Genomic DNA, 26,358 nt, shown 5'->3' on the forward strand with positions numbered 1-26,358 from the left:
GCCTCGGACGTTAACTTCGGCGCCAGGGTTGCTGGGAGGCTGTCCCAGACCGAGGGCTAACTTGGGGAGGAGAATCAGACCCGGCCTCTGGCTGACCTGAGGATGGGAGGGCTGGTGGATGGAAGCGGAGGAGAGATGGACCCCAAAGGGACCAGGACCTCCTGGGAACAAGCCCCCCTTCCCCGTGGAGGACTAGGGAGGCCCTGCTCCCCACCATGGGTTGGAGGAAAGCTGGCTCTCCTGAGTTTGACCCTTCTGGTCTGAGACGGGATTGGGGGTGAGCATGAGGCCATTGCTAGCAGTTAAGAGCCAGCCCTGAGAACTCAGCAGAGGCTCTGGGCCCCTTGGCTGAGCCCGTGGGAGCCACTGAGTCCTGATGTGGCCCCACGTGGGGAGTGTGAGACTGAGACGGTGAACAGCTAAAGTGAGCACAGTTCCACAGGATATTAACCCGGCTCCTGGATCCCACCATGCCTGAAGACAGCCAAGTTCTGCTTTCATGAGCAAATAAACTCCCTGCTGCTTCAGTCTGACAGAAGAGGTTTTCTGCCCCATTCTGCACCAGCCAAGGCCTCAAGGATCACAGAGCCAGACAGGACCCTGGCAAGGGTGCCTTCCTCCAGCTGCCCCACTCCCTCTACGTAGGGGGCCACTACCTGTTCCCCCAGTCTCCTTCTCCATCTCACAAGCTGTGTGGCTTTGGGCAAGTTACTTCAGCTCTCTGGCCTTGTTCTCTCATCTAACTGGGGATGGCATCACCCCCTCAGTGGTAACCGCACCAGACCCAGGCGCAGCACCCGGCAATGCGCTCTTCAATGCCAGTGGGACATGTGGCCTCCCCCGGGGGGCCTAGCCCTGTGTCGCTGCTCTGCCCCGTGTTCAGCACAGGGCCTGGTGCCACATCATGGCCCTTGGGGAGCCTCTTGTCCTCACATATGGAAGTGCAGGGCCCTGGCAGGTCAGCCAGGGTCACCTGCTCCCCTGGTCACGCTGCTGTGTCCCTGGCAAGGGCCGCCGGCCATCCCTGAGTAGGAGTAGGGCTCGCCGCTATGACACACAGCCTCACACAACCTTTTGTCCCACTTTTTTTTTTTTTTAAATTAAAACAGCAATCAGGTAACTGTCCCAACCTATGAGGGACAGGACCTGGGATGGGAAGTTCTATCTTCAAAAAAATATATTTTCTCTCTTTTTTTTTAAACAATACCAAAAGCAAATCCACAGCCCCTGCTGAGCCGGTCTCCAGGAAGAGTGAGCTGGATGGCTCCCCTAGCACCTCTCTGAGCAGAGACCTTGGGCCCACCCCCCTAGACCCAGCCTGAGGAGAGAGGGTGGGTCTTGGCCTGCTGGTCCCCTCAAAGGTGACAGAAAAGTGATCGGCTCCAAACCATGCAAGAAAAACCAGCCAAACCCACAAAGCGAAAGAAAAAAAATCAAGAGGATAAATTAAAAAAAAAAAAGTGAAACAATGCCCCCAGAGGCAGCAGGTGGGGGCTGGGCGACCCCAGTGCCCTCAGAGGTCGTTGCCCAGTGCTGGGGTGAAGGCCTCGGCGGCCCTGGCATCTGCCTCATGGGGGCTCCGGGATTCACGTGGCTCATCCCCCATCGTGTCCCCCACCAATGCCGGGACAGAGGTGTGGCCACCCTGGGCCAAGTGTGCAAAGTCCATTCAGTGGAGAGATTAAAAAAATATACAACTCGGGCGGCATCTAGGGCTGGGCCAAGGCAGCGGCCTGCACAAGGCACCACTGCCTTCTCTCTGAGGGGCGTCGTGCCCTCAAGTCCAGGGTCTCGGGGTCCTTGGAGCAGCGGGGGCAGAGGCACTGGGGCCCCGATGGCCTGGTTCTTTGGCACTGTTGCCGGTCAGGCAGGAGCAGTCCTCCTGGTTCCTCCTGGACGTCCAAGGCCCGGGTGGCGGTAGCTTATGGGCATGAGCAAGCACTGCCCAGCAGAGGGCTGCAGGGCGCCGTGGGGCCGGAGTGGGGCCCAAGGCCCCACCCCTACGAATCCTCTCCCAGGATCTCCTTCACAAAGGCAGCAATGTCGGTCTTCTTGGTTTGGTGCGAGGTGAAGAAAGGGTGTTCCTGGTGGGGACAGAAGGCAGTCACCTTGGAGGGGGTGAGGCAGAGGCACCCGCACCTGCTCCTCCTGCCCAGGAGACTCTTAGTCATCCTTCTAGGACCTCTGTCCCCAGGAAGCCCACCTGTTAGAGACAGCGCTGACGGCTTCCTCCTCCACCCTCCCACAGCCACCCTTGCTCACTGTTCCCACATCTGCCAGGACTCTGTTCACAGCAGACCTTCACTGGGAATGCCCTTTCCACCAGCAGGTAAACCCGTACTCATCCTTCTAGGCCCAGTTCCCTGTAGAGCCTTCCTGATGTCTCCAAAGAAAACAGACCACCTGCCCCCCTTGCCCTCTGTGCCATCGGTCCTAGCACTGACTGTGTGCACCTCCACAGGGCCTGGCGTGGAGGAGGGAGCAGGAAGCCAGGGTGTGTGTGAGTGAACAAGTGACTGAGTTCCTAAAAGAAGCCACGCAGAGGCCGCCAGAAGAGCTGCCCACCTCTGGGCGCGGGGCGCAGCCTCTCCCAGAGCCCCGCCCATACTCACCATCAGCTCCAGGTAGCTCATGCGTTCTGCGGGGTTCTTTCTCAGGCTAGGAGAGAATAGGACAGGCTGGGGCCAGGCTGGTAGGGAAGAAGTGAGTCCAGGCCGGCCAGTCCAGCCAAGCCAGGCTGGGCTCAACCCTTCCCCAGGGGCTCCTGGGGCTCAGGGAAAAAGCGACTGGGCTGTCCTAGGGGACTCCTAAGGGACAAGTGGGATACATGGTGCAAACTAGAGACTTGGACCAAGTTTCCTTGCTTCTTGGGGTGTCAGCTTTCTTGTTTCCATAGTGACCTGGGAAATTTCCAATGACCCCAAGGCCAAAATGCTACTGTTAACAATCATACACTTTGTATCCTTAATCAGAAGGGAAGTTCCTTGTCACAGATGCTGGGAGAGGAAGACTCTGTCTGCCAGCCTCACTTGTTTCCAGCCTTTCTTATTTTCCAATGAAAGAAATAAAGGCTACGAATTTTCCTCTGAGTATCTTTGGCCACGACCAATAGATGTCCATATACCATGTTTTCACTGACTTCACTTCTGACTAGTTTGTAACTTTATTTTTTTAATCTTTCTTATAACCCAAGAGTGCAGAAGAATTTACTTTTAATTTCCAAGTAGCTTTTTTCTCTTCAGCTGTGGATTTCTTGTTTTATTTCATTAGTCAGAGAACATGGCATATGTAACTCTGCTTTCTGCCTTTTTCCGTTTCCTTTGTAACCTCAAACATAATTAATTTTATAAGAACCCTGTGGGCATTCTTTTATTTGGTACAAAGTTCTAAACATCAACAAAAGCCAATCTGTTATGCATTTAATCCTCCATAAGCTTTTTGTTTTCTTTTCCGACCTACCTGATCTGCCTGTTTCTAGAAGGGCTATATTATTCAAATCTCCCCCCAGGACCAGTCTGTCAAATTCTCCTCGTGTTCTTACATATTTTGATGTTATGCTGTTTGGGGGTTATTTGCTAAAGGAGGAGGCCAGGCCCGGGAGGAGCTGGGATCTGGCCAGGACAGGGAGGGTGCTGACCAGGGTTGGGGAGACCCAGAGGCCCGGGCAGGGCTGAGACTCACCACTGTGCAGTGAAGTCCACAAACTCTGGGGAGAAACGGTCAGCTGGGAGCTGGGGGGATGGCTCCTCCACCACCTGCTTCAGCTGCTGGAACGGGGTCCCCCAGGACTCATAAGGAAACCGCAGAATGGCCATCTCAATCTGCAGCAGAGACAGTGGCACAGGGTCAGATGTACCCACACTCTGCGCCCAGAAGAGGCATCTACAGATCCTGCCTGTCCTGGCCCAGTGCCTGGAGCTGGACCCTGAGGCAGGTCAGGGGGCTGACATGTGCCCTCGGATCAAAGGTGAAAGCCAGGAGGACACCAGTACTTGGTTCCCCTGACCCAGCCAGCAGAGACTACGCCTAACGGAGCAAATCCAGCCCTTGGTTTTGACTGACTTCGCTATTGTCAAGAAAACAATCTGAATTCAGAAGATTTGACATGAAAACCCATGTACCAGCTAACCTGGAAAAATCAGAGGAGCTGGAAACCCAGGGGCTGACTTGCGAGGCAGCAGTCAGCAAAAGAACCTAGACAGGCAACCAGCTTCGCTACTTGCCACAGGCCACTCCCTTCCCTAATGTCTCTACAATGTCTCAAGCATCTGCTGCCATTTATTTGGGTCGCTGTTATCACTGAAAGGGCAAACAGGAATGAAACGATTCTCATATGCTTGCAAAAGGCACGTTAGATCGTGAGGTCTGCCTCTGTCTCCTGAACTCTGCAACAACCCACCAGTCCCATGAGGAAATGAAGTTTGCAGCCCTCTTCCTCCACAAGCCCCCAGCTGCCTGGCCACTGACACCTGTGAGGCCCACCTCCAGTGCCTCCCCACCCAGGAAGCCTTCCGGTTCTGCCCCCATCACTTTCTCCCTGACGCCCTGGCTTGCCACAAGGCAACCATGGCCTCATCTCTCATTCTAGACCCAGACCTCCCTGCCTCACCTGCAGGTAGCAGGAGTCATTTGTGGGAAAGGCTGGCTAGCTCACAGTAAATTCTGGGTTCTGATTCTGACTGCCAAGATGAAAAAACAGATCAGGTCAGCCCCGGGCCCTCTCCCTGACAGGTGATCACCAGAATGCACGGAAGAGACCTCAGCTCAAGCAAACGCCTCGAGCTGGCGACTGGTGTCTGAACAGATCACTAGTTACCTTGCTAAGAAAATCCCTTCCTGTCAGGCTAAAGGGCCCTTTCCAGCCGAGACGTGAACACAGCCCCCACAGAAGGAGGGCAGCACAGGGCAGTGGGCGTGCGTGCGACCCTGTATTTTCGCAAGACAAAGTCGGCATGCTCTTTTCCTAGGGTTTCCACTGATCCCGACACGCAGAAGTGAGGACCCTACGTGGGCTGCAGGAAGGACCCAGGGGCCACCAGAGTTTGTAAGCAGGAAAGCGGAGAAGTGTCCAAACCCTGGACCTGGCCGTCCTTCTCCTAAAAAGCCATGGGCACAGAGACACACGTACTGTCTCTGGAACAGTGAATGCTGAGAAGCAGTAAGAGTGTCCAGAGCCAGGAGCCGGCCTGCTTAGGCAGCGAGCCTCACTGTGACCGCAAGGACCATGCCTGCAACACCCCCAGGCAATGTTCCTGGGTCTGTTTGGGGCAATGCATCTACGGGCCACAGCTGTGTCCCAGACCCACAGGGAGTGACACAGGGTGGGCTCAGCGAGGGCCAAGGGAGACCACCCAGAGGGCTGTGCCCCGGGACACAGGGTTTCAAACCAAAAGAAATCGAACGTGCCAGCTGGGCATGTAGTGGCAGTTGTTGTGAGGCCTTTGAAGAGATGCCTACAGGGGTTTATAATGATCCGGGGGGCGTGCAGATACAGCTCAGTAGTAAAAGTGCGTGCTTAGCATCCATGAGGCCCTGGGTTCAGTCCCCCGTTCCTCCATTAAAAACAAATTAATTAATTAGTTAATTAAAAAAAAACCAATCCAGGGACACATGAATGGTGTGATGCTAAGTGAAAAATATAATATAAATATAATAAAATATGTAAGTTTTTTAAAAAGAGATCAAAAGTCCAGAAAAAGTGCAAAGTTGGTCACAGTGACATTTTCTCTTCCACTTCCCCGTGTTTTTATGTTGTTTCTATTACTTTGCAACTTGTAGGGGGGAGTAACCTGCACTTCCACATCGGGTCTCCCCGTGAGCACGTGCAGACCCCCCCACCCAAAGGGGGACCTACTTCCTTGCACCTGGGCTGCCCTGCCTCTGGCCAACAGGAGGCCTGGTGCCCCAGTGGAAGCCAGCCACCACCTGATCTCTCGAGAAGCGCGTCCCCAGTGAAGCGCAGCAAGCGGACTCCAGGTCCGTAAAGGCCTCCTGGACCTTGCAGCCCAGCCATGACCCAAGCCGTGACCCCAGCCTGACACCCCCCAACGCCAGGGATGGGGGTGGCGCAGAAGACCTGCCCAGACTATGGAAACATAAGAAATAGTAAACCATTGCTGGTTTAAGTCACTAGACTCTGGCATGGCTGTTACACATCGTTTGGTTAACGGAAACAAGGGCTTCACACACACTTGACCACTTTCCACAGACACATCAGAAGTCCTTGAGATGTGGCAGGTCCCCAACAGTGATGACACACAGGTTGGGGCAGCAGCGGGTGTGCGTGTGCGTGTGCGAAGCGGCTGCGACAGGGCCTCTAACATCCAACCAGCTCTGTGCAGCTTGCAGACATAGCAAGAATGCATTCTTTTGACTTTTTTAACTCAGGAATTGGAAAACTCTTCTCAGCAGGCAGAGGAGCCACTTCAGACTCTTGACAATTCCTCTCCATGTCAAAGGAGAAAAGTTTAGTTGAAAAATAACACACCTGCCATATTAAGGAAAACTAAAGGTGTCATCCAATTCCACCTCTCTAATAAAATTCTTTTGATTCTGACTCCCTGTCATTGTGCACAGACACAGCTTATAAAGTCAGTCCGACGACAATGGTGAGGAGGATGATGATGACAGCAGCAACATCAGTAAAATCCAAACACCTGTGCTGCCTGGCACTCCCACCTCCCACCCCCGGGTCTGGCCCCTGACACATGGGGCCCCCACCTCAGGCCCCAGACCTCGGGGCCCTGCCTCCTCCAGGCCTCCCTGCCCCAGTGGCCCCTCCCCACACCTTCGCCAGGTATTCACTGTTCTGAGGGTTGACTGAACCCTGTCAACACTGACAGCCCGGGGACAGGGGCTGCATGGACCTGTATTCTGGGCCCCTGGGACTCGAATCCTCCCACTTCCCTGTCCCAGCTTGGGGATCAGGGTGGGCGTTCTAAATAAGGCCCCAGGGACCAGACCCAGACCTCCACTGAGCCCTGACTCAGGCAGGGGTGGGAGTTCTGCCGAGTGGTTCTGGAAGCACCCAGCACCCCCCCCACCAGACTTCCACAGACTTGGAAAAGTCTGTGATCCCACAGGGAACATACTTCTTGCTGTGAAAATTGTTTTAAGATTTTCACCATTTTGCTTTTGCAACAGTTTGCGTAGCAGAAGCTCACTTATCTGGGGTCGGCTGTGACTTCTCGACAAGCGCCATGCATCCAGCGGACAAGTTACTGCTGCCGCGGAGAATGGACAAAGTTCACCTCACCCCAGGGAGGGTGTGACGTACCCACTGACACTCCTACAGACACCGCAACTTCTGATGACACATTTTCTTCTCAGACTGTGAAGCCAACATTCTTTCCCAAGGGTAAACTATCTGACAGGCCCCCCTGAAGCTCACAGACAGGGCACAGCCCCACCCTGGCCCCACCCGACCCGTAAGGCCCCCCAGCGGTACCATGGTGATGCCAAGACTCCACACATCAGACTTGACGTTGTAGCCCTTCTGGTTCAGCTCTGGGTTGATCCTCTCTGGCTGTAAGAGGGACCAGGGAGGCATGAGCACCCACCCCAGCACTGGGGCCAGAGCAGGGGTCGCTCAAGCCCCTCAGCTGGTCTTGCCCACCCCCCCCCCCCGCCCATCCCGCCTCCCCTGGAGCACATGAGGAAGCTGGGGCCAGCGAGGGGCAGGGGCTCGAAATGGAGACCCAAGCGTGAGTTGCAGCTGCCCCGCCCGGGGGTCCTACCTTCAGGACTAGGGGAGGGTGGCACCCACACAGACCCCACCAGCCACCCCCTGAGGTGCCCATGAGACTCATCCAGACAGGCACCACAAGGCCAGCTACAAGGGGCAGAGAGGGCTACTTGGCAGGCTGGGCAGCCATCACCCCTTTGGCAGGAAACTCGGGTTCGGGGAGGCCTCATCCCGAGGGAAAGAGGACCATCGGGGTAGTTCTGTCAGGGGCATGCCCCCTTCTGCGGCCAGGAAGCACGCACAGCCATGTAGGGCTTGCAGCCAGCGTCCATTGTCTTGGCCACAGAGTCCACCAAGTAGCCACTGATCCCGAAGTCACACATCTTCACATGGCCTTCCTTGTTGATGAGAACGTTGGATGGCTTCACATCTGCCAGGGACAGAGCACGCCTTTCTCAGCTCCCGGTTGTGGGGGCAGGAGAGGGACTGAGGCCCCGAGAGGCCTCAGCCCAAGTCACAGAGCTGGTGGTGGCACAGCCAGGAGCCCTGGCCTCCAGCCACAGTGGGGCAGGAGGTCAGGGCTCCAAGGCTTTGACCAGGACCATGTCTCTGCAGCCTCCTGGCTGGACTCGGCCTCTACTTCCTGGCACAACCTCTAGCTCTGGGGTCCGCGCCACTGACAGCGTGAGCACCCAGAAACCACCTGGCGTCCACACCAAGGGGAGAGTCGGGCAGCAGCTAAAACATGGGAGAACCAGGGCCCCGGGACTCAAGGTGGACACGGGGAGGGTGGGGGACACAGCAGAGACCCTCATGGAGCCCTCCTGCCTTCCATGGGGATATGTGTGTGGACACAGCTGCACAGAAAACAGGCCGAAGGTTCCATGACAACCTGCCACCAGTGTGACCTGGGGCCACGGAGCAGTCAAAGGGGACTGAGCCTGACTGACACTGTCTGGATAAGCGGACTACCCAGAAGACAGAGGAAGGACGGCAGATCCACGCGGCCTGCGTGAATCTCGGATCATCAGGCCGAGCGGGCAGCTGAGAACAAGCAGAACCAGCCCTCTGCAGGGGTCAGGACCCGGGGACACGACTGAGGAGGAAGGGCCGACAGGCCTTTCTGGGGGCGGGGAGGGTGGGAACATCTGTGTCTGGCCGGGGGGGCGGTTACACGGTGTAAACTCCACAGATTCACAGGCTGGTGCCCGGATCTGCACGTTGCAGGCACGTGAACAATCCAAGATCCGTCAGCCTTCCCAGGACAAAGGTCCACCCAGTCCTTGCCCTGAGTACCAGCGTCGGAACTGGGCCTGGGGGCCAGGGAAACTGAGTGGCCTGGCTGGGCACATCACAGCCCATCGCCTCTCTGAGCCTCCGCTGCTCCTCTTGCAAATGGGGAGAGGCCCACCCGCCTCACGGGCTAGGGGGGAGAGCGTGTGCGTGAGTGGCCCCGGACCCCCTGGCCAGTGGCTGGGCACTGACCTCTGTGGATCACGGACAGCTTGCTGTGCAGGTGCTCCAGGGCCCTCACGATCTGCATTTGGGACGGGAAGGAGGAGAGGCAGGACGCATGTTATTCCCAGTGGCACCAACAACGACAGAGCCGTAGGACCACCGCCCATGGCCACGCCACAGCCCCTCGCTGCCCCGGGATCCTGCTCACACCCAGTGTCCTGGCAGCTGCACCCAGCTTCCTGCTTTTCCCCGAGTGGGCCAGCGTCTCAAGATCAAGCCTTTACCAGGGACATGATGTACCTCAGAGCCCTGCAGAGTCCCAGATCTGTGAACCCCTGGGGGATATCACTGCCCCCACGAGGCTCCTGGGTAAAGCCCAGTCCTTTCGCAGCCTCCCTGCCTCCTCTCCTCTCCCTCAGCAGAGTCAGTGGACCACGTGCTCAGAGCCATTCCCCACAGGAACTCCCCAGGATTCTCATTCAGTTCTCAGGCAGGGGTCTATTTACGTGTTCCCAGGTGTGGTCAGGACTGAGAACCGCCGATTCACTGATTCTATCTCCTTTTTCGCTTTGGCTGCCAAGACACTCAAGCCCAGGGCTCCAGCCCTGCTCTAAGGATGTACAAGCTGAAAAGGCAAACTTCTGGATGCTAATCTCCCCTCACCCTCACCCTCACCCATACCCTGTCTGAGCCTCTGCGAGCCACCTCCAGGCAATCTCGGGATGAGGAAGTTGCCCAGGAGGCTCGGGAGCTGCACAGAAAGCGATCCTGGGGCCCCAGGGGCCCCAGGCCCCAGAACCTCCTCTGCAAGAAGGGTCTGGTCGGGGAGGGGAACTTCTGGGGGACAGCTGCCTGGGTTCAGGGCCACACAGAGGCTCTGCGCCTGCTGGGGCAGGGCTGGGGCTTCTGGCTCTGTCCCTGGAACCCCAACACCACCCAGGCCTGAGCCACTTACAGACACAGCAATTTCCCCCAGAATGTCCTCTGGAATCGTCATTTTTTTATCAAGCACCTTCCGGTAAAACTTGTCCAGGGAAGTGTCCATGAGCTCCATGCAGATCCACACGTCTCCCTGTAGGTGGACGCCCAGAGATCAGTCACGCCCGCCCAGGGCTGTGCCTGCACCTGGACGGCCCCCTCTGGCGCCAGCATCCTCCTGGGCTCACCTCCCCTAGCCAGCTGGCCTCCTCACCACACCCACACCTCTCGGCCCTCAGATACTCACTGATGCCCGAGCTCCTCCCACTCTGCCTCCCAAAACCTCTCGACCCGCCTGCTTCTCCACCTCCCAGGCATACTGTTGGGTCCACACAACAGCCTCCCCCGTCTGACCCCTCATCCCATGGCAGTTTCCAGGGAGAAGTGACCAAGACACACGCCTGACTGTATCCCTCCAACATGGGCTGCTGTGACCCACCTGTGCCAGCTCAGCTCCAAAACCCAGCCCTGCAAACCCCTCCCGCCTCAGCCCAGCAGCCCCAACAACACACAGCTCATCCCAGCTCTGACCTCCTCCACCTGCAGCACACCGCCCCCCACCCCCTGCCCCCAGTAAATCCCTGCTTATCCTGCAGGACAGCCTTCTGAGAAGGCCAGGGGCAGCCTCTCCCTCGGGCGCCCCCCAGCCCCTGGGCCGCCCTGCCAGCTCCAACCCGGCCGGTGGTGAGGCTGGGTGAGTCTCTCCCTGGCGGGCATGGGGACAGACAGCCGGTCCGGCATGGGTGCTCAGCCAGTCGGGTGAGTGGTCACTGAGGGCTGACCCAGGAAGCCCGGGGACCCGGCAGGTGCTCAGGGAGCCCTGCCCTCGCCCCCTGGACCCTAGGTGGTGAGTCACCATCACAAACTCCACGTCTGATCTGGGCTCCTGGCCTCTGTTCCCACCTGACAAGGGCCCTTCATGCCGTCTGGCCGGGCTCACACCCTGGCACCACCCCAACTCCTCTCACCCACACCCAGTCGCTCCCACGGCCCCAGAGCTGGACCCTGGCTCGGAACTGAGCTCTCCGTGCCCAGAAGCCCCACGCCGCAGGGCCCACCTCTCTGAAGAGGGCCCCATAGAAGGTGACAGTGTAGAAGCAGTCAACCGTCCGCATGTTGACGTCCAGGTCCATGAGGAGGCGCTTCTGCTCCTGCGAGTTCACGGTGGCCCGGATCCGCTGCGGGGAGAGGGCAGTCAGGGCCATGCGGCAGGGCACCACCCCCCACACCAGGTCAGCCCCATGCCTCCTCCATGAAGCCCCCCGGGTGCTCACCTTTACGGCCATGATGGTGCCGCTCTGGGCATGCCGCACCTTCTCCACCACCCCGTAGGCCCCCCGGCCCAGCTCCGAGATGGGCACCAGGTCGTCAGCTTCCACCTCGAAGTTCTTGGGGGACAGGAAAGAGAGAGAGGGCTCGTGGGGGCCAAGTCAGGCACCAGCCCTCCCACCTCACCTGGTGGAGGCAGCTGGGGCAGCAGAAAGAGAGGACCACCAGCCCATCAGATCTGTTTTCAAATCTTGCACCAACCACTTCCTGCTGTGTGCCTGGGGCAAGTCATCTAACCTCTCTGAGCCTCACCTCACCTTGTAAAAGACAGGCACAGCACCAGCATCCAAGGACTGCGGCAGGTGTAGGCAAGCCCACATGCAAGAAGCTCTCAGCAGGCGCCGGGCACTCGAGAGGCGCTCTTTCCCTCTCTCCCCGACCCTACCCGGTGGCCAGACTGACTTACTCATTATTCAGCACCTACTGCATGCAAGTCCCTGTTTCAGGCCCCGGGGCCGTAGAGAGCACAAGAGGCAGACAGAAGAGAGTGAGCAGGGGGACAGACCCACAGGTCACCCAACGGTGACAAGTGTCGGGGGGACAAAGGGGGGTACTGTCAGCCGAGGAGAAGCTCCAGAGTAGCCTCAGCACGTCCACACACGGCCCCTAAGCCAGGATTCTCACACCAGCAGGAGATGTGAGTGAAATGCAGGTTCCCAGGAACCAGCCCTGAGGGTGGGGCCTGGGGTCTGCATGCTCAACACACCACTGCCACGGTGGCCCCACCGCCCAAACTCGGGGGTCAGGGACTCCATGCCAGCTGCGGCTCACCAGGGCCCCAGGAGGCAGCCACCACTTTGCTCCTCTCCGAAGGCCAGCTCTGTCCACCACCCACCCTACGGGGTCGCCTGGACCCACTTGTGAGATGAAGACCATGAGGCTCAGAGGAGCAAAGGCCACGCCCAGGGTGGGCCAGCACCTACCCTGTCTCCGATGGTGATGAAGGTCCGGGAGTCCAGGTTCCGGGGGGGCCTGCAGGGAAGAGGAGAGCCTGTGAGCCCTAGAGACCCACACCCTCCGAGAGAAAGCAGACCAGCCTGGCCATGTCCTGTCTGGGCACCGGCCAGGGCACTGGCCCTCAAGGCCCCTCCACGCACAGCCGCTGAGCACCTGCTGGGCAGACACGAGGTGCATCACTCAGATGCGGCCAGAGCCTTGCCTTCTCCCTCTCAGACCCACAGCAGCCTGCGTGGAGGAGGTGCCACCCGGAGGAGGCTGCCCAGCTCCCACCCCCGCCCCTTCGGGAAGCTCTCCAGGCAGAGCCAGAGGGGGAACTGGGGCAGACTCACGTGGGGCTGGGCGGCGGTGGCTTGGACACGCAGGTGATACGTAGATCCTTCTTCCTCCGGGATTTTCCTGAAAGGGATGGGAGTGTCTGGTCAATCACTGGTCAGTCAACAATCCTGGGACAGAGAGGAGTCAGGCCTGCGCCAAGGGCACACACACAGATGCCGACGGTCAGTGTGGTCGGTGCCGTGAGGGGGCCCTGGGGCCTCCGAGCACCCAGAGGACATGCCTGGCCCAGGCCAGAGGGCCCGAGCCCCGCTGGTCCTCAGAGGGGATGGCCATGGACACTCACCCCACAGCCTCCTGAGAAAGGGAGACGGCTCCACCGCAGATCTGCCCCCACAGCCCCCATCAGACTTTGTGCTCCCACCACGCCAAGTCCGACATCCCAAGTTTCCGTTAAGGCCTAAACTATGTCCCCTGAAAAGTCCACATGATGTCCTGACCCCAGTACCTCCGAGCAGGACCCTATGTGAGATTTACAGAGATGATCAAATTAAAATGAAGACATTAGGGTGACCGGTGTCCTTACAGAAAGGGGGAATTTGGACACAGGGACAGACACGCTCTGAGGGAAGCTGATGTGAGGAGATACTGGGAAAAGAGGCCGTCTGCCAGCCAAGGGGCGAGGTGGTGCCGGGGGGCAAGGCGGGGTGCCCTTCCCCACAGCCTCAGTGGGACCTGCCCTGCTGACATCTTACTGGGCTCTGGCCGCCGGACGTGAGACAGGAAGTCTCTGCTGTGAAGCTGCCCGTGTGTGGTGCGCTTTGCCCACAGCCCAGGGAAGTCAGCAGGGCCTCCATCCCCACATGCAGTGCTAATCTTGGCAGGGGCACCGCCAAGTCAGGGCTGATTTCAAAGTCCCAGCTCTGCCGCCCACCTCACTCCCTGAGCCTCGATGTTGCCACCGTCAAGATGGAACGCAGACACGGGCTGGGGGCCAGGCCACGGGCTCAGAGCACAGACAGGCAGCGGCCAGGACCCTGTCTGTGTGATGCCCTGCCTCTCTCGGCCTCAACGTCTCCCCAGCTGCACACGGACCCCAGAAAGGGCCCTCAATGGAGAAAGCATGAGGTGAGGAGACCTGACCCGGGGGTTCGGCCCGGCAGCTCAGATCAGAAAACTAAGCCCCACGGCCAAGGGCAGGATGGTGAGTCGGGAAGGCCAGGATGTGAACCCAGGTCTGTGGAGTGAGGGCACTGGACAAGGTGCACTCCCACGGCCACCACGCCCACCTGTGCTCTGGACTAGCCCCCTCCACCTTCAACACGGCCCTCCCCGGGGACAGGTGGGGAAACAGGCCCCTGCGCCCACGGCCACGCCTGATGCCATGCCCTCACAGCTCACTGCCCCCGAGCCGAGCTGCCGAGGCTGGGGTGCTAGGGGCCCACCTGCCTGGCCCAGGGAAGTGGGAGGCAAGCCCATCAGGCCTGCAGGATGGACCCACAGCCTCATCTCAGTGCCTCTCTGGGCCTCAGTGTCCCCATCCATGAGAAGCACCACCCTCAGCTCCAGAGAACAGGGTGAGGGGTGAGAGGGGCCTGGTGGGGTCCAACCAGCACCAGCAATAGGCACCGTCCAGGGCCTTATGGCCACAGGCCACACCCCAGGTGGGGAGGCGCAGGTCCCCAAGGAGGACCACCAGAGGCACAGGCAGGGCCAGGACTCCAAGCTGGGCTGCCCCTAGGGCCACCTCTGTCTGCGCCCCTCACCCTAGGGGCCAAAGCCCGGGGTCCATTCAGTCCACACCTGCAAAGTTCCTGCCTTTGCAGCTCTCCTCAAGGACGCCCCAGGAAGCCCACTGCCCTCCCCAGGGTGCTGGGTGGGCCTGAGCCCTGAAGTAACCCCTCCCTCACCCTCAGCCCCTGGGGAGTGGCTCCTGTCCAAGTCCCAGGGTCCCTGCCTCTCTGGCCAGCTGCGGGAGTGTGGCCAAATCCCCCACACGCTGAAGAAGAATCAGCACCACAATCGCTGGGCGCGGCAGGGGTGCCTTGGCCAGGCTGCCCTCTGAAGAAGTCAGGGGTCACTGTGCAGGCGGGAAACCAAGGCTGGGAGACACCAGGGAGCCCAGCACTGCGGAGCGGAACCAGGAGGCAGGGTTCCGTTTTCCAGACAAGAGAAGTAACTTGCTGGAGTCACTGAGCACGTGGGTGGCAGAGCTGGGACAGTCCATGACTTCCCGAAACCACCCAGAGCAGAAACGGTGCCCATGTGCCTCTCCTGCAGGACCGTCCCTGCCTCCCTGCATGGCCCTGCCACCCGCCCGGCGCCCGGCGCCCGCAGCCCTACAGCACCTGCCACAGGTGTGCACACAGCACCTGGAGACCCCAGCCCCCAAAGCCACCGCTGAACCAGGTTTGGATCAAGCCTCACCACACCCCGCTGTGCAGCCTCAGCGCGTCACCTGTGGGCCCAGACAGGCCACACACTCCGGCCCAGCAGCAGGCGGGGGCTGGCACTGCTGCTGAGTGACCAGAGGGGGCTGTCAGTGCCACTGGGAAGACCAGGCCTGGCCCAGCTGCCCTCAGAGCTGCATGAACCTCTGGAAACCGCGGGGCTGGGGTCCTAGCATCTGCCTGGGGTGGGTGCACAGAGCAGAGGTGATGCAGGCGGACCCCTGCAGCCCCTCCACAGAGGCCGCCTCAGGGGCCCCCAGATGCCAGGCTCAAGGTGCGTCCACCTGTGCCCTGGAGGCCAGCAGCAGAGTCTCAGTCGTGTTCAAAGGCCCTGGCCCAGGAGGCCCCAGGTCACAGTCCACAGCCCCAGGGGGGGCCCACTTCCTCCACACCAGCCTCGGCTCCTGGGCAATTCTGACACCAACAGCACGGGTTCTCTCTGCTACGTGTTTGAATCCCACCTTTGCCCCTCAGAGGCTGGGGGATCTTGGGTAAGTTCCCGCACCTCTCTGAGCCTCAGTGTCCTCACCCATGCAGTGGGACACAAACAGCACCTACCCTTAGAACCACCAGGAGGTAAAGCACTTGGAACAGGTCCTGGCCTGCATCAAGCTACCTGCCTCTGAACCCCAGCCCAGGCGTGTGCAGGGCTCGACCTGGCGCCCACTGCCAGCTGCCAAACCGTGTGTGTGTGAAACATTTTCATCCTGTTTTCAGATGAGGCTGCTTGTCAGGACCCGGTGGTCTCACTCGAAAGCTCTTCCCAACAGAGCAGCACTCTGCGGTCACACCCTTCCCACCTCCTCCAGATGCTCTGACAGCCCTGGAGCAGGTGCTCTTTACTTTACTTTACTTGGGGAAACTGAGGCTCAGAGGTGAAGTCACTGCACATGAGCCAGGGGTCTGGACGGGAGTCATACCTGGACACCTCACAGGCCAGGCCAGCAGCTCACAGCACCCCTCCTGCAGGGGGCTTCTCCCTGCGGCCTCCCCAGGCTCCTCTGGGCCCAGCACAGTCCACATGCCAGGAGGAAAACAGAAAAGCTGGGGCATGCAGGGCCATCAGCTCCTGAGGCCACTTCTGTGCAGCCCGGGGTCAGATTAAGTCACCACCAGCCCCCGCAGGGCACAGAGGCCCTACCCAAGGCCTGTAGAGGCCACTGGCCAGGCTGGTGCTGCCAGCACTGTGTCTTGCGCGTGGCAGCCTGGCTGAGACCTAGCACAGACCCCACTCCACACCCCTGTCCCCCGCTGCTCTGCAAGGGGAGGCCCGGGGCTGGCACACAGTAGGTGCTCCTATGATGGCCCAGTGGTCACCATGATTACTATCAGCTTCTCTGCAGAGTTGAAAAACATCCATCCTGAGTAATGAAAGTTACGAGTGCCTTTTATTCTTGACTGGATGTTTTAGTAACCAGAAGGTAAAACACTTTAAATTACAAAGTAGCAATCCGCTTAGGGGTTCTGCAGGCGCTCACAGCCCCACCCCTGCACTCTGCTCCTGGCCCCATTCCCAACTCTCTGGCTCTGCCCCCAAACCCAGTCCCACTCTGGGATTTGGGAACGTCCCCCTCACCCAGCCTTAATCTCCCTATCCATCAAGGGAGAATCTGCACCTGCAGTCAGGGTGGAGTAAGGACCCCTGCGGCCAGGGTTGTGTAAGGACTCTGTGAGGCAGAACGAGGTGCCCCGCTAAGGTGGGGATGGAGCCGCGGCTCAGAGTGCGGCCCTGGCCTTCTCACCCATCTGCCCATCTGGGTCCCCGGGCCACGTCTGGAGTGACACGGGCTCCATGGGGCAGCTGTGCCAGCTCTCAGGGGAGGGAGCAGCCACCATGGAGACAGACCAGAAACAGGCCACGGGCCACCAGCCGCTGCCCACCATGGATGCCAGCACCGAGACCAGACAGCCAGGCAGCCCAGGTGCGAGCCTGCTGTGGCGACTGTCACCACAACAAACAGGCCTATGGCTGCTACAAGCAAACCACAAGCCCGCCAGCCTCAGCTTGCAGGGCCCCTGGCGCTGGCGGGCGCAGGACCAGGCGTCTGTGTGTCCTCATTCTGCTCCAGCCCCGGCAGCACCACTGGCAGGCAACAAGGAGCCAGCCACGACCTGCAGTGCAGGACACAACTTCCAGCACCACGACAGCCCTGCCCGGCTCCTCCCACTCACCACTCCTCCAAGGAGCCACCTTCTTCTGCAACTCTGGGCCTCCACAAGTTCTGTTGCCTGCACCTGTGTCCCAACAGATGATCCTACCCTTCCACCTGTTCAGAGGCTCTCCTGACACTCCAGCCGAGCCCCCTTGTCCCCTGGCTCTCCCCCGTCCAGCTGGCTTCCCTTCTGCCGCCCCTCGTGGTCGTGGACCTGCAGCTACATCTCAGGCAGCACTGACTCTGGAGCCTGGGCTCAAACTGCAACTCTGCCACTTCCCAGCTGTGTGCCCTCGGGAAAGTGGCTTAACCTCTCTGGGTATCATGGTTGCCAGTGTGACAGGGATCGTGGACCAACCTCCCAGATGGTTCGGCTCGGTGCCACACCTCAGCAGTCCTGGCACGAGGAAAACTAGATGGAGCCATCGGGAACCCGCAGGACCTGAGGTAACGCCAGCCCGCAGCCCAGACAGCTCTCGTTCACTCTCTCAGCAGCCCAGGAATGCTGTCACACGTCTGCTGTGCAAGGCCACAGTGAGCATCTGGTGGGGGACAGGCGTGAAGCAGACAGAGCCCGAGAAGGCCTGGGGAGATTCTACCTGGCGGGGCTGTACTGGCTGCCAGGCTCCGGGCACGGAGAACCACCACATACCACGCACCCTGCCGGGCCTCCGCACACCACGTCACATTAAGTCTCATCCACGGCTTCCCATGGCAAAATCAATACCTGCTCCCAACTTGTTATTCCCACCCCTGCTTTGGGGCATTTTGGGTGCTTCTCGTGATTTCCAGTTCTAGAGAAGCCCTGGGTCCCCTGTGTCCACACCCATCAGGTAAGGAACCAAGTGTCGCCATGGAGGTGTGGAAGGCCAGATGTGCAAGGACACCCTGCCCCCTCCCGGCCGGTCACCCCTCTCCTGCGGGGTGGGTCCCATAGAGAGAGATCAGCCAGGCCCACAAGCCCCTGCTGCAGAGGTGGGGCACTGAGACCCCAAGAAGGGGAAGGGGAGGTTTTGGGTGGGCAGCAGATGCACCTGAGAGCTTATGTTTATCGGTTCTGCCGAGCCAAGGCCCACCCCCAACACCTGACACCATCACCCTGTCACTGCCATGGGCGCGTCCAGGTGAGTCCACGAGTCAGGAACAGACGGACAGCACTCAGGCCCACGCGTGTCTGAGACACCCCACTGGTGTCCCCCTGGGAGGCCTGCAGTGTGTTCAGACCTGGCTCCCCAAGCAGGGGGCCAGCTGGGTCCCCAGTGCTGCAGGGCCCTCTCCCCAAGGTCCTGGGCAAGGGGAAGGGCCCTCGTTTCCTGAGAGTCTAAACGCCTGGCACCTGCCACAGGCACCATCTGTTCCCAGTCCACAGGGAAGCAGCAGGTGGGGCGGGGGGCACTCGACCCTGCAGCCCTGCCCTCGCTCCTCTCAGGGCCGGGGAGGACTCCAAGCCTGCCCAGCTCCTGGTACCCGTCCCTTCAGCAGCAGACAAGGCCCTGCCCCCTGAGATCACACCCCAACCACGGACACGTAGCATCATCTGAAGACCTGCTCATCACAATTTGGGGTGCTTCTGGCTTCCAGTGCATAGAGGCCAGAGGTGCTACCCCACAACCCAGAACCATCCAGCCCAAAACACAACAGTGCTGGGGCCGGGGAGAGACAGGATCACAGACAAAGCCTGCGGATGTAACGTTTACACAGAATTCCAAGCTTTCTGAGAAAAAGGAAGCCAGGGACAGGGACCTTTCGGAGGTGAGATCTGAGCTGAGGCTGACGGGGCAGGAGGAGCAGCCGCGGTGGTCCAGGCTGAGGGGCTCAGACACAGGGAGGCAGCCCTCCCACCACTCCGGAGGGCAACTGGCACTACCCAAAAAGCGCCTTGTCAGCCAGGATCCACCCCAAGGAACTCTTCCCTAAGAGACCACGAGACAAAAAGAATGAAGAGCTGTGACGTCTGGGGCTGGGCCCGCGAGCACAGCCACGTCTCACTGGACTCCTCAGAGACCCGGGGGCACCAGGACCAGCACAGGACCGGGGGGCCGGGGGCCTTGGCAGGATGGTGGGAGTGGAGTCCCAAAACACCAAGGTTCACAGAGGCTTCCAAGAGGCGAGAGACCGTGGGCACCTGTGAGACTCCTCACTGCGTGGGTGCCAGTTCCTTAACGAGAGCGATTTAAGTAAAACAAGAAAGGAAGCAGCCTGTTTAACTCTGTGTCCCAGACTGCTATGGGCCTGGCCTCAGGGTCCTCCTCCATCTAAGGGGCAGCAGCTCACCCGCATCCCTCCCAGGGGCTCCCAGCGGCAGGGCCTGCTCAGACCTGGATGGCGCCTCAGACATGATCCAGCCGACCCAGGACCAGGGTCTCACACTCGGGCAGCGCAGAGCTAGGACTCCAGGGCAGGCCCCTAGCTGTTGGTACGGCACATCTCTCTGGGGCCACAGATCCTGGCTCCCCACACCTCAGCCAGGGCCCCACAGGATTTGGCATCAGGAGACCTGAGCTGCTGAGGGACTGTGGGTGAGCCACACGGCCTCTCTGAGCCTCAGTTTCCTCCCCTGAGGCTCTGGGGAGCCCACAGGTCTCGACCTACAGAAGAGGATGAGCACGGGTCAAGGGTGGTTAAGACAAAGACAAGCTCCCGGAACAGACCTGTGTGACCTCATGCAAGTCTCTGCCTCACTCTGGGCCTGTGTGCTCACCCGTAAAACTCGGGGTGACAGCACCACATCGCGAGGTGAGCAGGAGGCCTAATGAGATGCCTGGTGTGACACAGCTCAGATCCAAGGTTGATCCCCTGAGGGTAGGGTGGGACCCAGATGGGAGGGTCCCAGTGTCACCCGCTGGTGCAGATGAGGAAACGGAGGTCACCCAGCTCCTGACTGGAGGAGACAGGCCTGAACCTGGCCAGCTGGCTCCAGCCTCTGCCCACCACCACATGCCAGCACTGGCCCCATGGACGCGGTGTCAACGGTAGCCCAAGGATTCTGCAGGACAGTGAGCTTAAATGTACCACATGTACATTAGAGCTCAATTTAAAATAATAGTTTTTAAAAAAGATTAACACAGAAGGCAGGACAGGAGGAGAGTGTAGCTCAAGTGGCAGAGCGCCTGCTTAGCATGCACAAGGTTCTGGGTTCCACCCCCAGCACCCCCTCCAAAACTGAATATGCACACATAATTACCTCCCCCATCAAAAAAAAAAAAAAAAAAACACCCACACAGAAGGCAGGACAGGGGGAGGGGGAGGGGGGAGGGTTAAACTAAGAGTTCGAGGTTAACAGATACACACCACTACACATAAAACAGATAAGCATCAAGGACCTACTGTACAGCACAGGGAACTATACGCAGTATCTTGTAATGAGATGTAGTGAAAAGAATCTGAAAAAATACATACACACGCACATATACGGATAACTGAATCTCTCTGCTGTACTAACATTGTAAACCCACTACACATCAACAAAAAGCAAGAACTGAAAAGAACAGTCAGGACAGTCGTTAGGGAGATGCAATTCCGAGGGGACTTCAGGGACACAGCAACGTCTGATTTCTTTAGCTGGGTATTGAGTACACACAATTCGCCTCTACTCATTAAAATCTAGAAGTATATGATTCCATATGCCTTTCTGGTGCCTGTGATACATGTACAACTGAAAAACTGAAAAGGAATGGAAGCCCCACCGGCCAGGCTGGGGGTGGAGGGGAGGGGGTCAGCACAGCAGGGTGCAGACCCAGCCTCAATGTGGCAGGAGGGGGCCACCAGCTGGGAGAGGGGTGGCTGGACATGGCCTCTCCAGAGAAGCCAGCTCAGCCCGGAATGACACCCCAGAGAGGGACTCTCAGGGCAGGGGGAGGGTGGCCGGAACCCATGCCCAGACCTGGAGTAAAGGGGGCAGGAGGGCCCTTCAGGCTGAGCCTGGTGACCCTCTCTGGAGTTGGATGTGGGCCCAGGCGCGGTGTCTCCAGGCAGCCCGTTGCCTCCCAGCCCTGCCGGCTCTTCCTGCCTCCATGGGAGGCTTGGGGGCTTCCACGGCCGCTGCTGGGGCAAGCGGCCACAGAAGCAGCTGGGCAGGCAGGCAGAGCGAGAGACACGGCCAAGGGGAAGCATGGACAGTCCCTGCAGGGCTGTGAGCCCAGTGCCTGTCTCCTCACCCCTCCAGCCAGGCTCGGCTCTCGGTGGGACCCAACAGTGACCCTCCTGAGACGCTGACAACACTCCCCACGGCTGCCTAGGCCCTGCACACTGGCCGCCCCCTCAGCTCAGCCCCACTGACCACAGACACTGGTGACCTTGGAGCTGTGCTCTCAGAACCACTACTCCCAAGGCCTCTTCTACTCTCCAGGCAGACCACTTCAAGACGCAGGGCATCCCCTGCACACTCCTGTATCCCTGCGGCCAGAGCCAAGCCTGGCAGTGACGAAGTCCCACCCACCGAGGCGCTAGCCAAGGAGGCCCCCGCCCTCCTGACTCCCTGCCCCACCCCACCCTCACTTGCAGAAGGAGGCAGGCATCAGTCCTCTCTGTCCCCCACAGGGGCCCCCCAGGTGGCCCAAGAGGCAGTGGGAGCTCCAGCCTGGTATACTCTGGGTGGCATTATAGGAGGGCTGACGCGTCCATCATCTGAGGCTGCAGTCCTGTTTTCTTATCCACCAACAAACAGCATCCACGACCATAATAATAAGAAAAAAGTAACAGACGACACTCATCTGACAAACACTATTGCCAGCCTTTACCACCACCCTACAGGGAGGGGTGTTCACTCCCACTTGGCTAGAAGAGACCGAGGGTCAGGGAGGGCACGAGAGGACGCTGGGAAGCAGGAGGAGAGGCAGAATTCCAGCGAAGGCCTGCCCACCCCCGAGCCCGGGCTCTGCCCCCACCTCCTGTCCTGCTGAGCTGTCTGTGGGCAGGAGGCCGTCCTGCATCCCCAGCACTTGACACTTCGCCTGAGTGGGACAGGGCTGCCTACATCCACGCTTGTGGCTGCCAGCAAGATGGCAGGCAGGGCCCCCGCTCCCACGCCGCAGGTGAAGAACCCAGGCCTCGTATCTGAAAGCTGGGCGCCCAGAGGGCTGAAACGGCTTACGGGGGAGGTCCTGGACGCCGCTCCTCCAACAGCCAAAGGGGCCGAGTTAGGATGTGACCAGACACCCTCGCCTCTGCATACCCGCCCTCCGGGAGCTCAGGTGACCCCACGCCACCTCTGCTCCTTCACCTCCCGGAGCCCCACAGTGCATCTGAGCCTGAGGAGCCCCCGGCCAAGGGCAGTGAGTGAACGGACGCGGCCACCTGCTCCTGCGGGGCCCTTGCCCAACAGAGGAAATTCCTTGGGGGATGGGCGAAGCCAAGGACGGCCTGCCGGGGCTCCCAGCTCTGTCCAAGGTCCAGGAAGGGAGCCACCTCTGTGCCCCGCTCAGGGCCGATGCCAACTTGCAAGGAGGGGACTCACAGCCCCCCATCCCACCCACCAGAGGCCAGGCGGTGCCACTTTAAGCAGCAGCCAGCCGGCTGGCATGCCCGGCGGGTGAGTCAGCGCCCAGTGCCCGCTGACTCACCCACCGGAAGCCTCCTGCTGCCCCAGCCCTCTCCCCACACAAACGGCTGAGAACTTTGCTCCCTTCAGGCCCTGAGCCACAGGCTGGCTGATAGACAGTTTCCTGTGCGTCACACCAGGGGTGGGGGAAGTCCCCCAGGTGCCACCCTCCAACCTTTCCGACAGCCAGGATGGGACTTGGTGGGGGGGGGGTAGCGGCACAGCGGGAAGGGCCGGGACACAGCGTTCCTGCAGCCTCAGCGCCCACACCAGGCAGCCATGAGCCACGTGAGGGTCACCATCAAGGGCCCACAAAGGAGGCACTCTTGGTGCAGCAGGGCACCCCGAGGACAGGTGCGGACAGAGGCAGCAGATCGACTATACCAATCAAAGGTGCCCCTGCCCTCTGGCCCCAGCACGAGCTGCCCTTGGCCTCTGACCCCTGTCAAAGATGGCATGTGGGTGAAGAGGCCAGGAAAACCAGTAGGACTGTGGGGCCTGGGGCCTCAGCAGGAAAACTCCCCAAGCCTGTGGCAGGAGGAGGGGCAGGGCACCCCTGCAGGGAAGGAAGCTCAGAGGTAAAGCTCCCAAGGTCAAGTGCCAGCCACGCCCTGATTAGTCCAAATTCCTCACAGGAGAGCACTGCGGCCTGCCCCCAGGTTGGGGCGGGCTCGGTCCAGCCACTCCCCCATCTGGCCTCAGTTTTGTCGTCTGTCAAATGGGTCAGACCACAGTCAGTATGAGATGTGCTGCAAGGGCTGTGCAGGCAGGAGGCATCAACTTGGGCTCACTCATCCTCCAGACCAGGCATGGGCTGCGGGAGCTGCCTCTGGACACAGGTGTTTTGGGGACAGGGGAGTGTCCCACCAGCTCAGCCCAAGCATCCAGCAGAGAAGTGGGACACAGAGGAGCACTGAGGACACCTTTGGAGACACACAGTCCTGGGCAGGACACCAGCTCCATCTGTCGCAGCTGTGTGACTGCAGGCAAGGCACTGAACACCTCTGAGCCTCGGCTCCCGCATCTGTAAGCGGGGCTGTGAGCAATAAACGGGACAGCACACAGCACACGGGAGAAGCCTGGCAAGTGGGAGCGTCCCCACTACATCAGTCCAGACCCCACAGAGGCAGACAGGGTCGCCCAGGGCCTTGGGGAGGCCTTCCTACCCTACATCCAACCCACCCAACATCATCTGTTACCCAGGCCCACAAACTGGAAACTCATTCTGACCCTCTCTCTGCAGAGAGGCTCAGAGAGAACAATGCCAGGACTCAAGTCACACAGCACATGGTATCTCCCCAGAGTGCTTTGTTCCTTCCCACTCACGACCCCTTTCCCTCCCAACCTTGCAACTTCAACTTTTATTTTGATGAGGCATCCCTTATGCCTGGAGCAGATGAATGGGCCTTCAAAACCAAACACTGCTTCCAACCTCTTCTCTCTGCTCATGAAAACACTGTGGCCCAGAGACGCTGATGGACCTGTCCGCGGTCTCACAGCACTGGCCAGGCCAGGCCTAGAGGCCGGGCTGGAGAAGAGAAGTGTCTGATTTCCCGGTTCCCAAGCTCCACGCGGTCGGCACAGCGCAAGCCCCTCCCCAGCCACCTTCCCCCTTGAGTGCCTCCTGGGTTACTCACAGTGGTTGGGCAACGGGCGGGGATCCGGCCTCCCGCTTATGTAAGACATAGTTAGCCTGCCCACCGGGCCGGCTGGGCTCTGGCCCACAGCCACTGCAGCCGCGGGGAGCAGGGCAGGGAAGGACCCACACCCTCCCCAGGACCCCACAGCCCACTGGCCGCATGGGCCAGTCCAGAGAAAGAAAGGCAGGAACGACCTCGCTTAGAGGCCCTGGAAGGGCCAGCTGCTACCCTCCTCCCCTCACTCTGCAGCTGCAACCAACCAGAGGCAGCCTTGATCCCACACGGCTGAGGCCCTTCCAGCAGGAAAAATGCTAACAGTAACAAGGCACAGCAACTGTCCCCTGGAAGTACCTACTATGCGCCAGGCGCCAGGCGCCATGCTGAGCCCTCCATCTCATCACTCACCCCTCTGCTAACACTCTTGTGTTCACCATCTCACACCCTACTTCAGGAGTCCACGGAAGGAAGGGGGCCAGAGACACTCCGGCTGCTGGGGTGAGGCAGCAGGTGAGAGAGCAGGGGACAGCCCATTCATTACGGCTGCATCCGGTTTGGAAATCTCTCACAGCCCAGCCCGCTGAGACCAACATGCCAGAAACATCTTTTCCTCTTCCTGCCAAAAAATCCCCCTTTTGCCCTCCAAGTCTGGTCCTCCCCCTCTGCATGACAAATCCTGCTGCCGCAGACTGCTCACAGAAATTTCCGGGAAGGCCGGCCACTGGGAAAGGCAGGAGCAAGCCCACTGCACAGACTGCACCCGGCCTGGCAGGGGCCCAGAACCCAAGGCAGCAATCAACCCTGGAGACATGGGGTGCAAGATGGGGTGCGCTCCCCAGGAGCAGCGAGAAGCTTGGAAGTCAAGCCGGGGAGCTGAAGGAGAAGGGGCTGTACCGTAGGCGGGGTCAGAGACCCAGAGAGGTTCCCTGTAGGGGTGCAGGCCAGCCAGGGATGGGGCCATGCAAGGCCTACGTGGATGGCCAGCGTTGGGGAAGACGTCGGGGAGGTCTGAGAGATGGAGTGTAGCCAGGGCACCCACATGGGAGGGGAGCACCGCTGGGCCCACCCAGATGGGGAGCCAGCTACATCCCAGCCTCTGGACAGCCCTGGGACCCCAGAGGGGAAGGGGACTGGGTGCAGGGTCACAGTGAATCCCACCTGGGTCCAGCTGAGGGACCTGGACCGGGAGAGCTCCTGCCCAGGGTGCAGTTAAGGCCCAGATGGGGAGATCAGAGAGAGGTTCCTGACCCAGGGAGGGGATCAGAACGAGACCCTCGCCGGAGTTTCGGCCTGGGTGCAGTCCCAACGCCTAAACTGGGGTCCAGGTGAGGTCCTAGATTGGGCCTGGGACCCAACGGGGAGGGGTTCCGGGCCGGGACCTGCCTGGGTGCGGACGGGCCGGGGGGACATCGCAGAGGTCGGGTCCGCTGCCCGGGAGCTCCTACCTTTGGACGGGGGCACGCCGGCGGGCGGGCTCGCGGCGGGCGACTCCATGGTGCCGGCGGGTCAGGGAGGCGGCGGGGCTAGTCCAGCGGGCGGCGGGTTCGGCGCGGGCGGAGCGCGCTCATGGCTGCGGGCGGGCGGCCCGGGCGGCGGGCAGGGCGGCGACAGGAACGCGTCCGCGGCGGGCGGCTGCGGAGCCAGACTGGGCAGCGCGAAGGGGGCCCCAGCCCGACGGCGCCGACGCAGGCCCCGCCCCGCGCCCCCATTGGTCCGCCGGTCTCCGGGGCCGACCCCCGCCTATCAAACGCCGGCCTGCCCTGCCCGTCAAGCTCAGGCCCCGCCCCCCGTTGGCCCGGGATGCGGCTCCTCCCACCGACTGTTGAGCCCGCCCGCCACCGGGAAACCCGCAGGGCTCCGCCCCCCAGGCCGGGGCCCTGTCCCTCCCGCTGCGCGT

The 26,358-nt window shown here is 60.3% G+C and overlaps 1 protein-coding gene across 2 annotated transcripts; it reads right to left on the bottom strand.

Annotated features, from left to right (window-relative positions):
- Window positions 1-1,069: 1,069 nt before the first annotated feature.
- On the bottom strand, window positions 1,070-26,121 carry MAP2K3 (mitogen-activated protein kinase kinase 3). 2 transcript variants are annotated; one of them, XM_074341912.1, is made up of 12 exons: window positions 25,907-26,121; window positions 12,739-12,805; window positions 12,373-12,421; window positions 11,395-11,508; window positions 11,179-11,298; window positions 10,098-10,214; window positions 9,170-9,221; window positions 7,987-8,114; window positions 7,448-7,525; window positions 3,682-3,821; window positions 2,613-2,658; window positions 1,070-2,108 (listed from the first exon to the last, which is right to left on the bottom strand). In XM_074341912.1, exons 1-12 carry the CDS (start codon window positions 25,953-25,955, stop codon window positions 2,001-2,003), a joined length of 1,068 nt encoding a protein of 355 aa, XP_074198013.1. In that variant the 5' UTR covers window positions 25,956-26,121; the 3' UTR covers window positions 1,070-2,000. The 2 variants fall into 2 exon arrangements, with proteins under 2 accessions (XP_074198013.1, XP_074198014.1); XM_074341913.1 differs by having other exon boundaries at window positions 1,070-2,084; window positions 25,907-26,118.
- Between the last annotated feature and the right edge of the window lie 237 nt (window positions 26,122-26,358).

Source organism: Camelus bactrianus, chromosome 16 (assembly GCF_048773025.1).
Source record: "Camelus bactrianus isolate YW-2024 breed Bactrian camel chromosome 16, ASM4877302v1, whole genome shotgun sequence".
Taxonomy (NCBI): domain Eukaryota; kingdom Metazoa; phylum Chordata; class Mammalia; order Artiodactyla; family Camelidae; genus Camelus; species Camelus bactrianus.

What these genes read in the sequence shown, in the direction of transcription:
- MAP2K3 (XM_074341912.1), bottom strand. Translation starts at nt 25,955, where the DNA reads ATGGAGTCGCCCGCCGCGAGCCCGCCCGCCGGCGTGCCCCCGTCCAAA. An exon ending in GGAGTCTTGGCATCACCATG is followed by an intron (nt 3,822 to 7,447) that starts GTACCGCTGGGG and finishes TCTCTGCTGCAG; the next exon opens with ATTGAGATGGCCATTCTGCG. An exon ending in TGAGCTACCTGGAGCTGATG is followed by an intron (nt 2,109 to 2,612) that starts GTGAGTATGGGC and finishes ACCCCCTCCAAG; the next exon opens with GTGACTGCCTTCTGTCCCCA.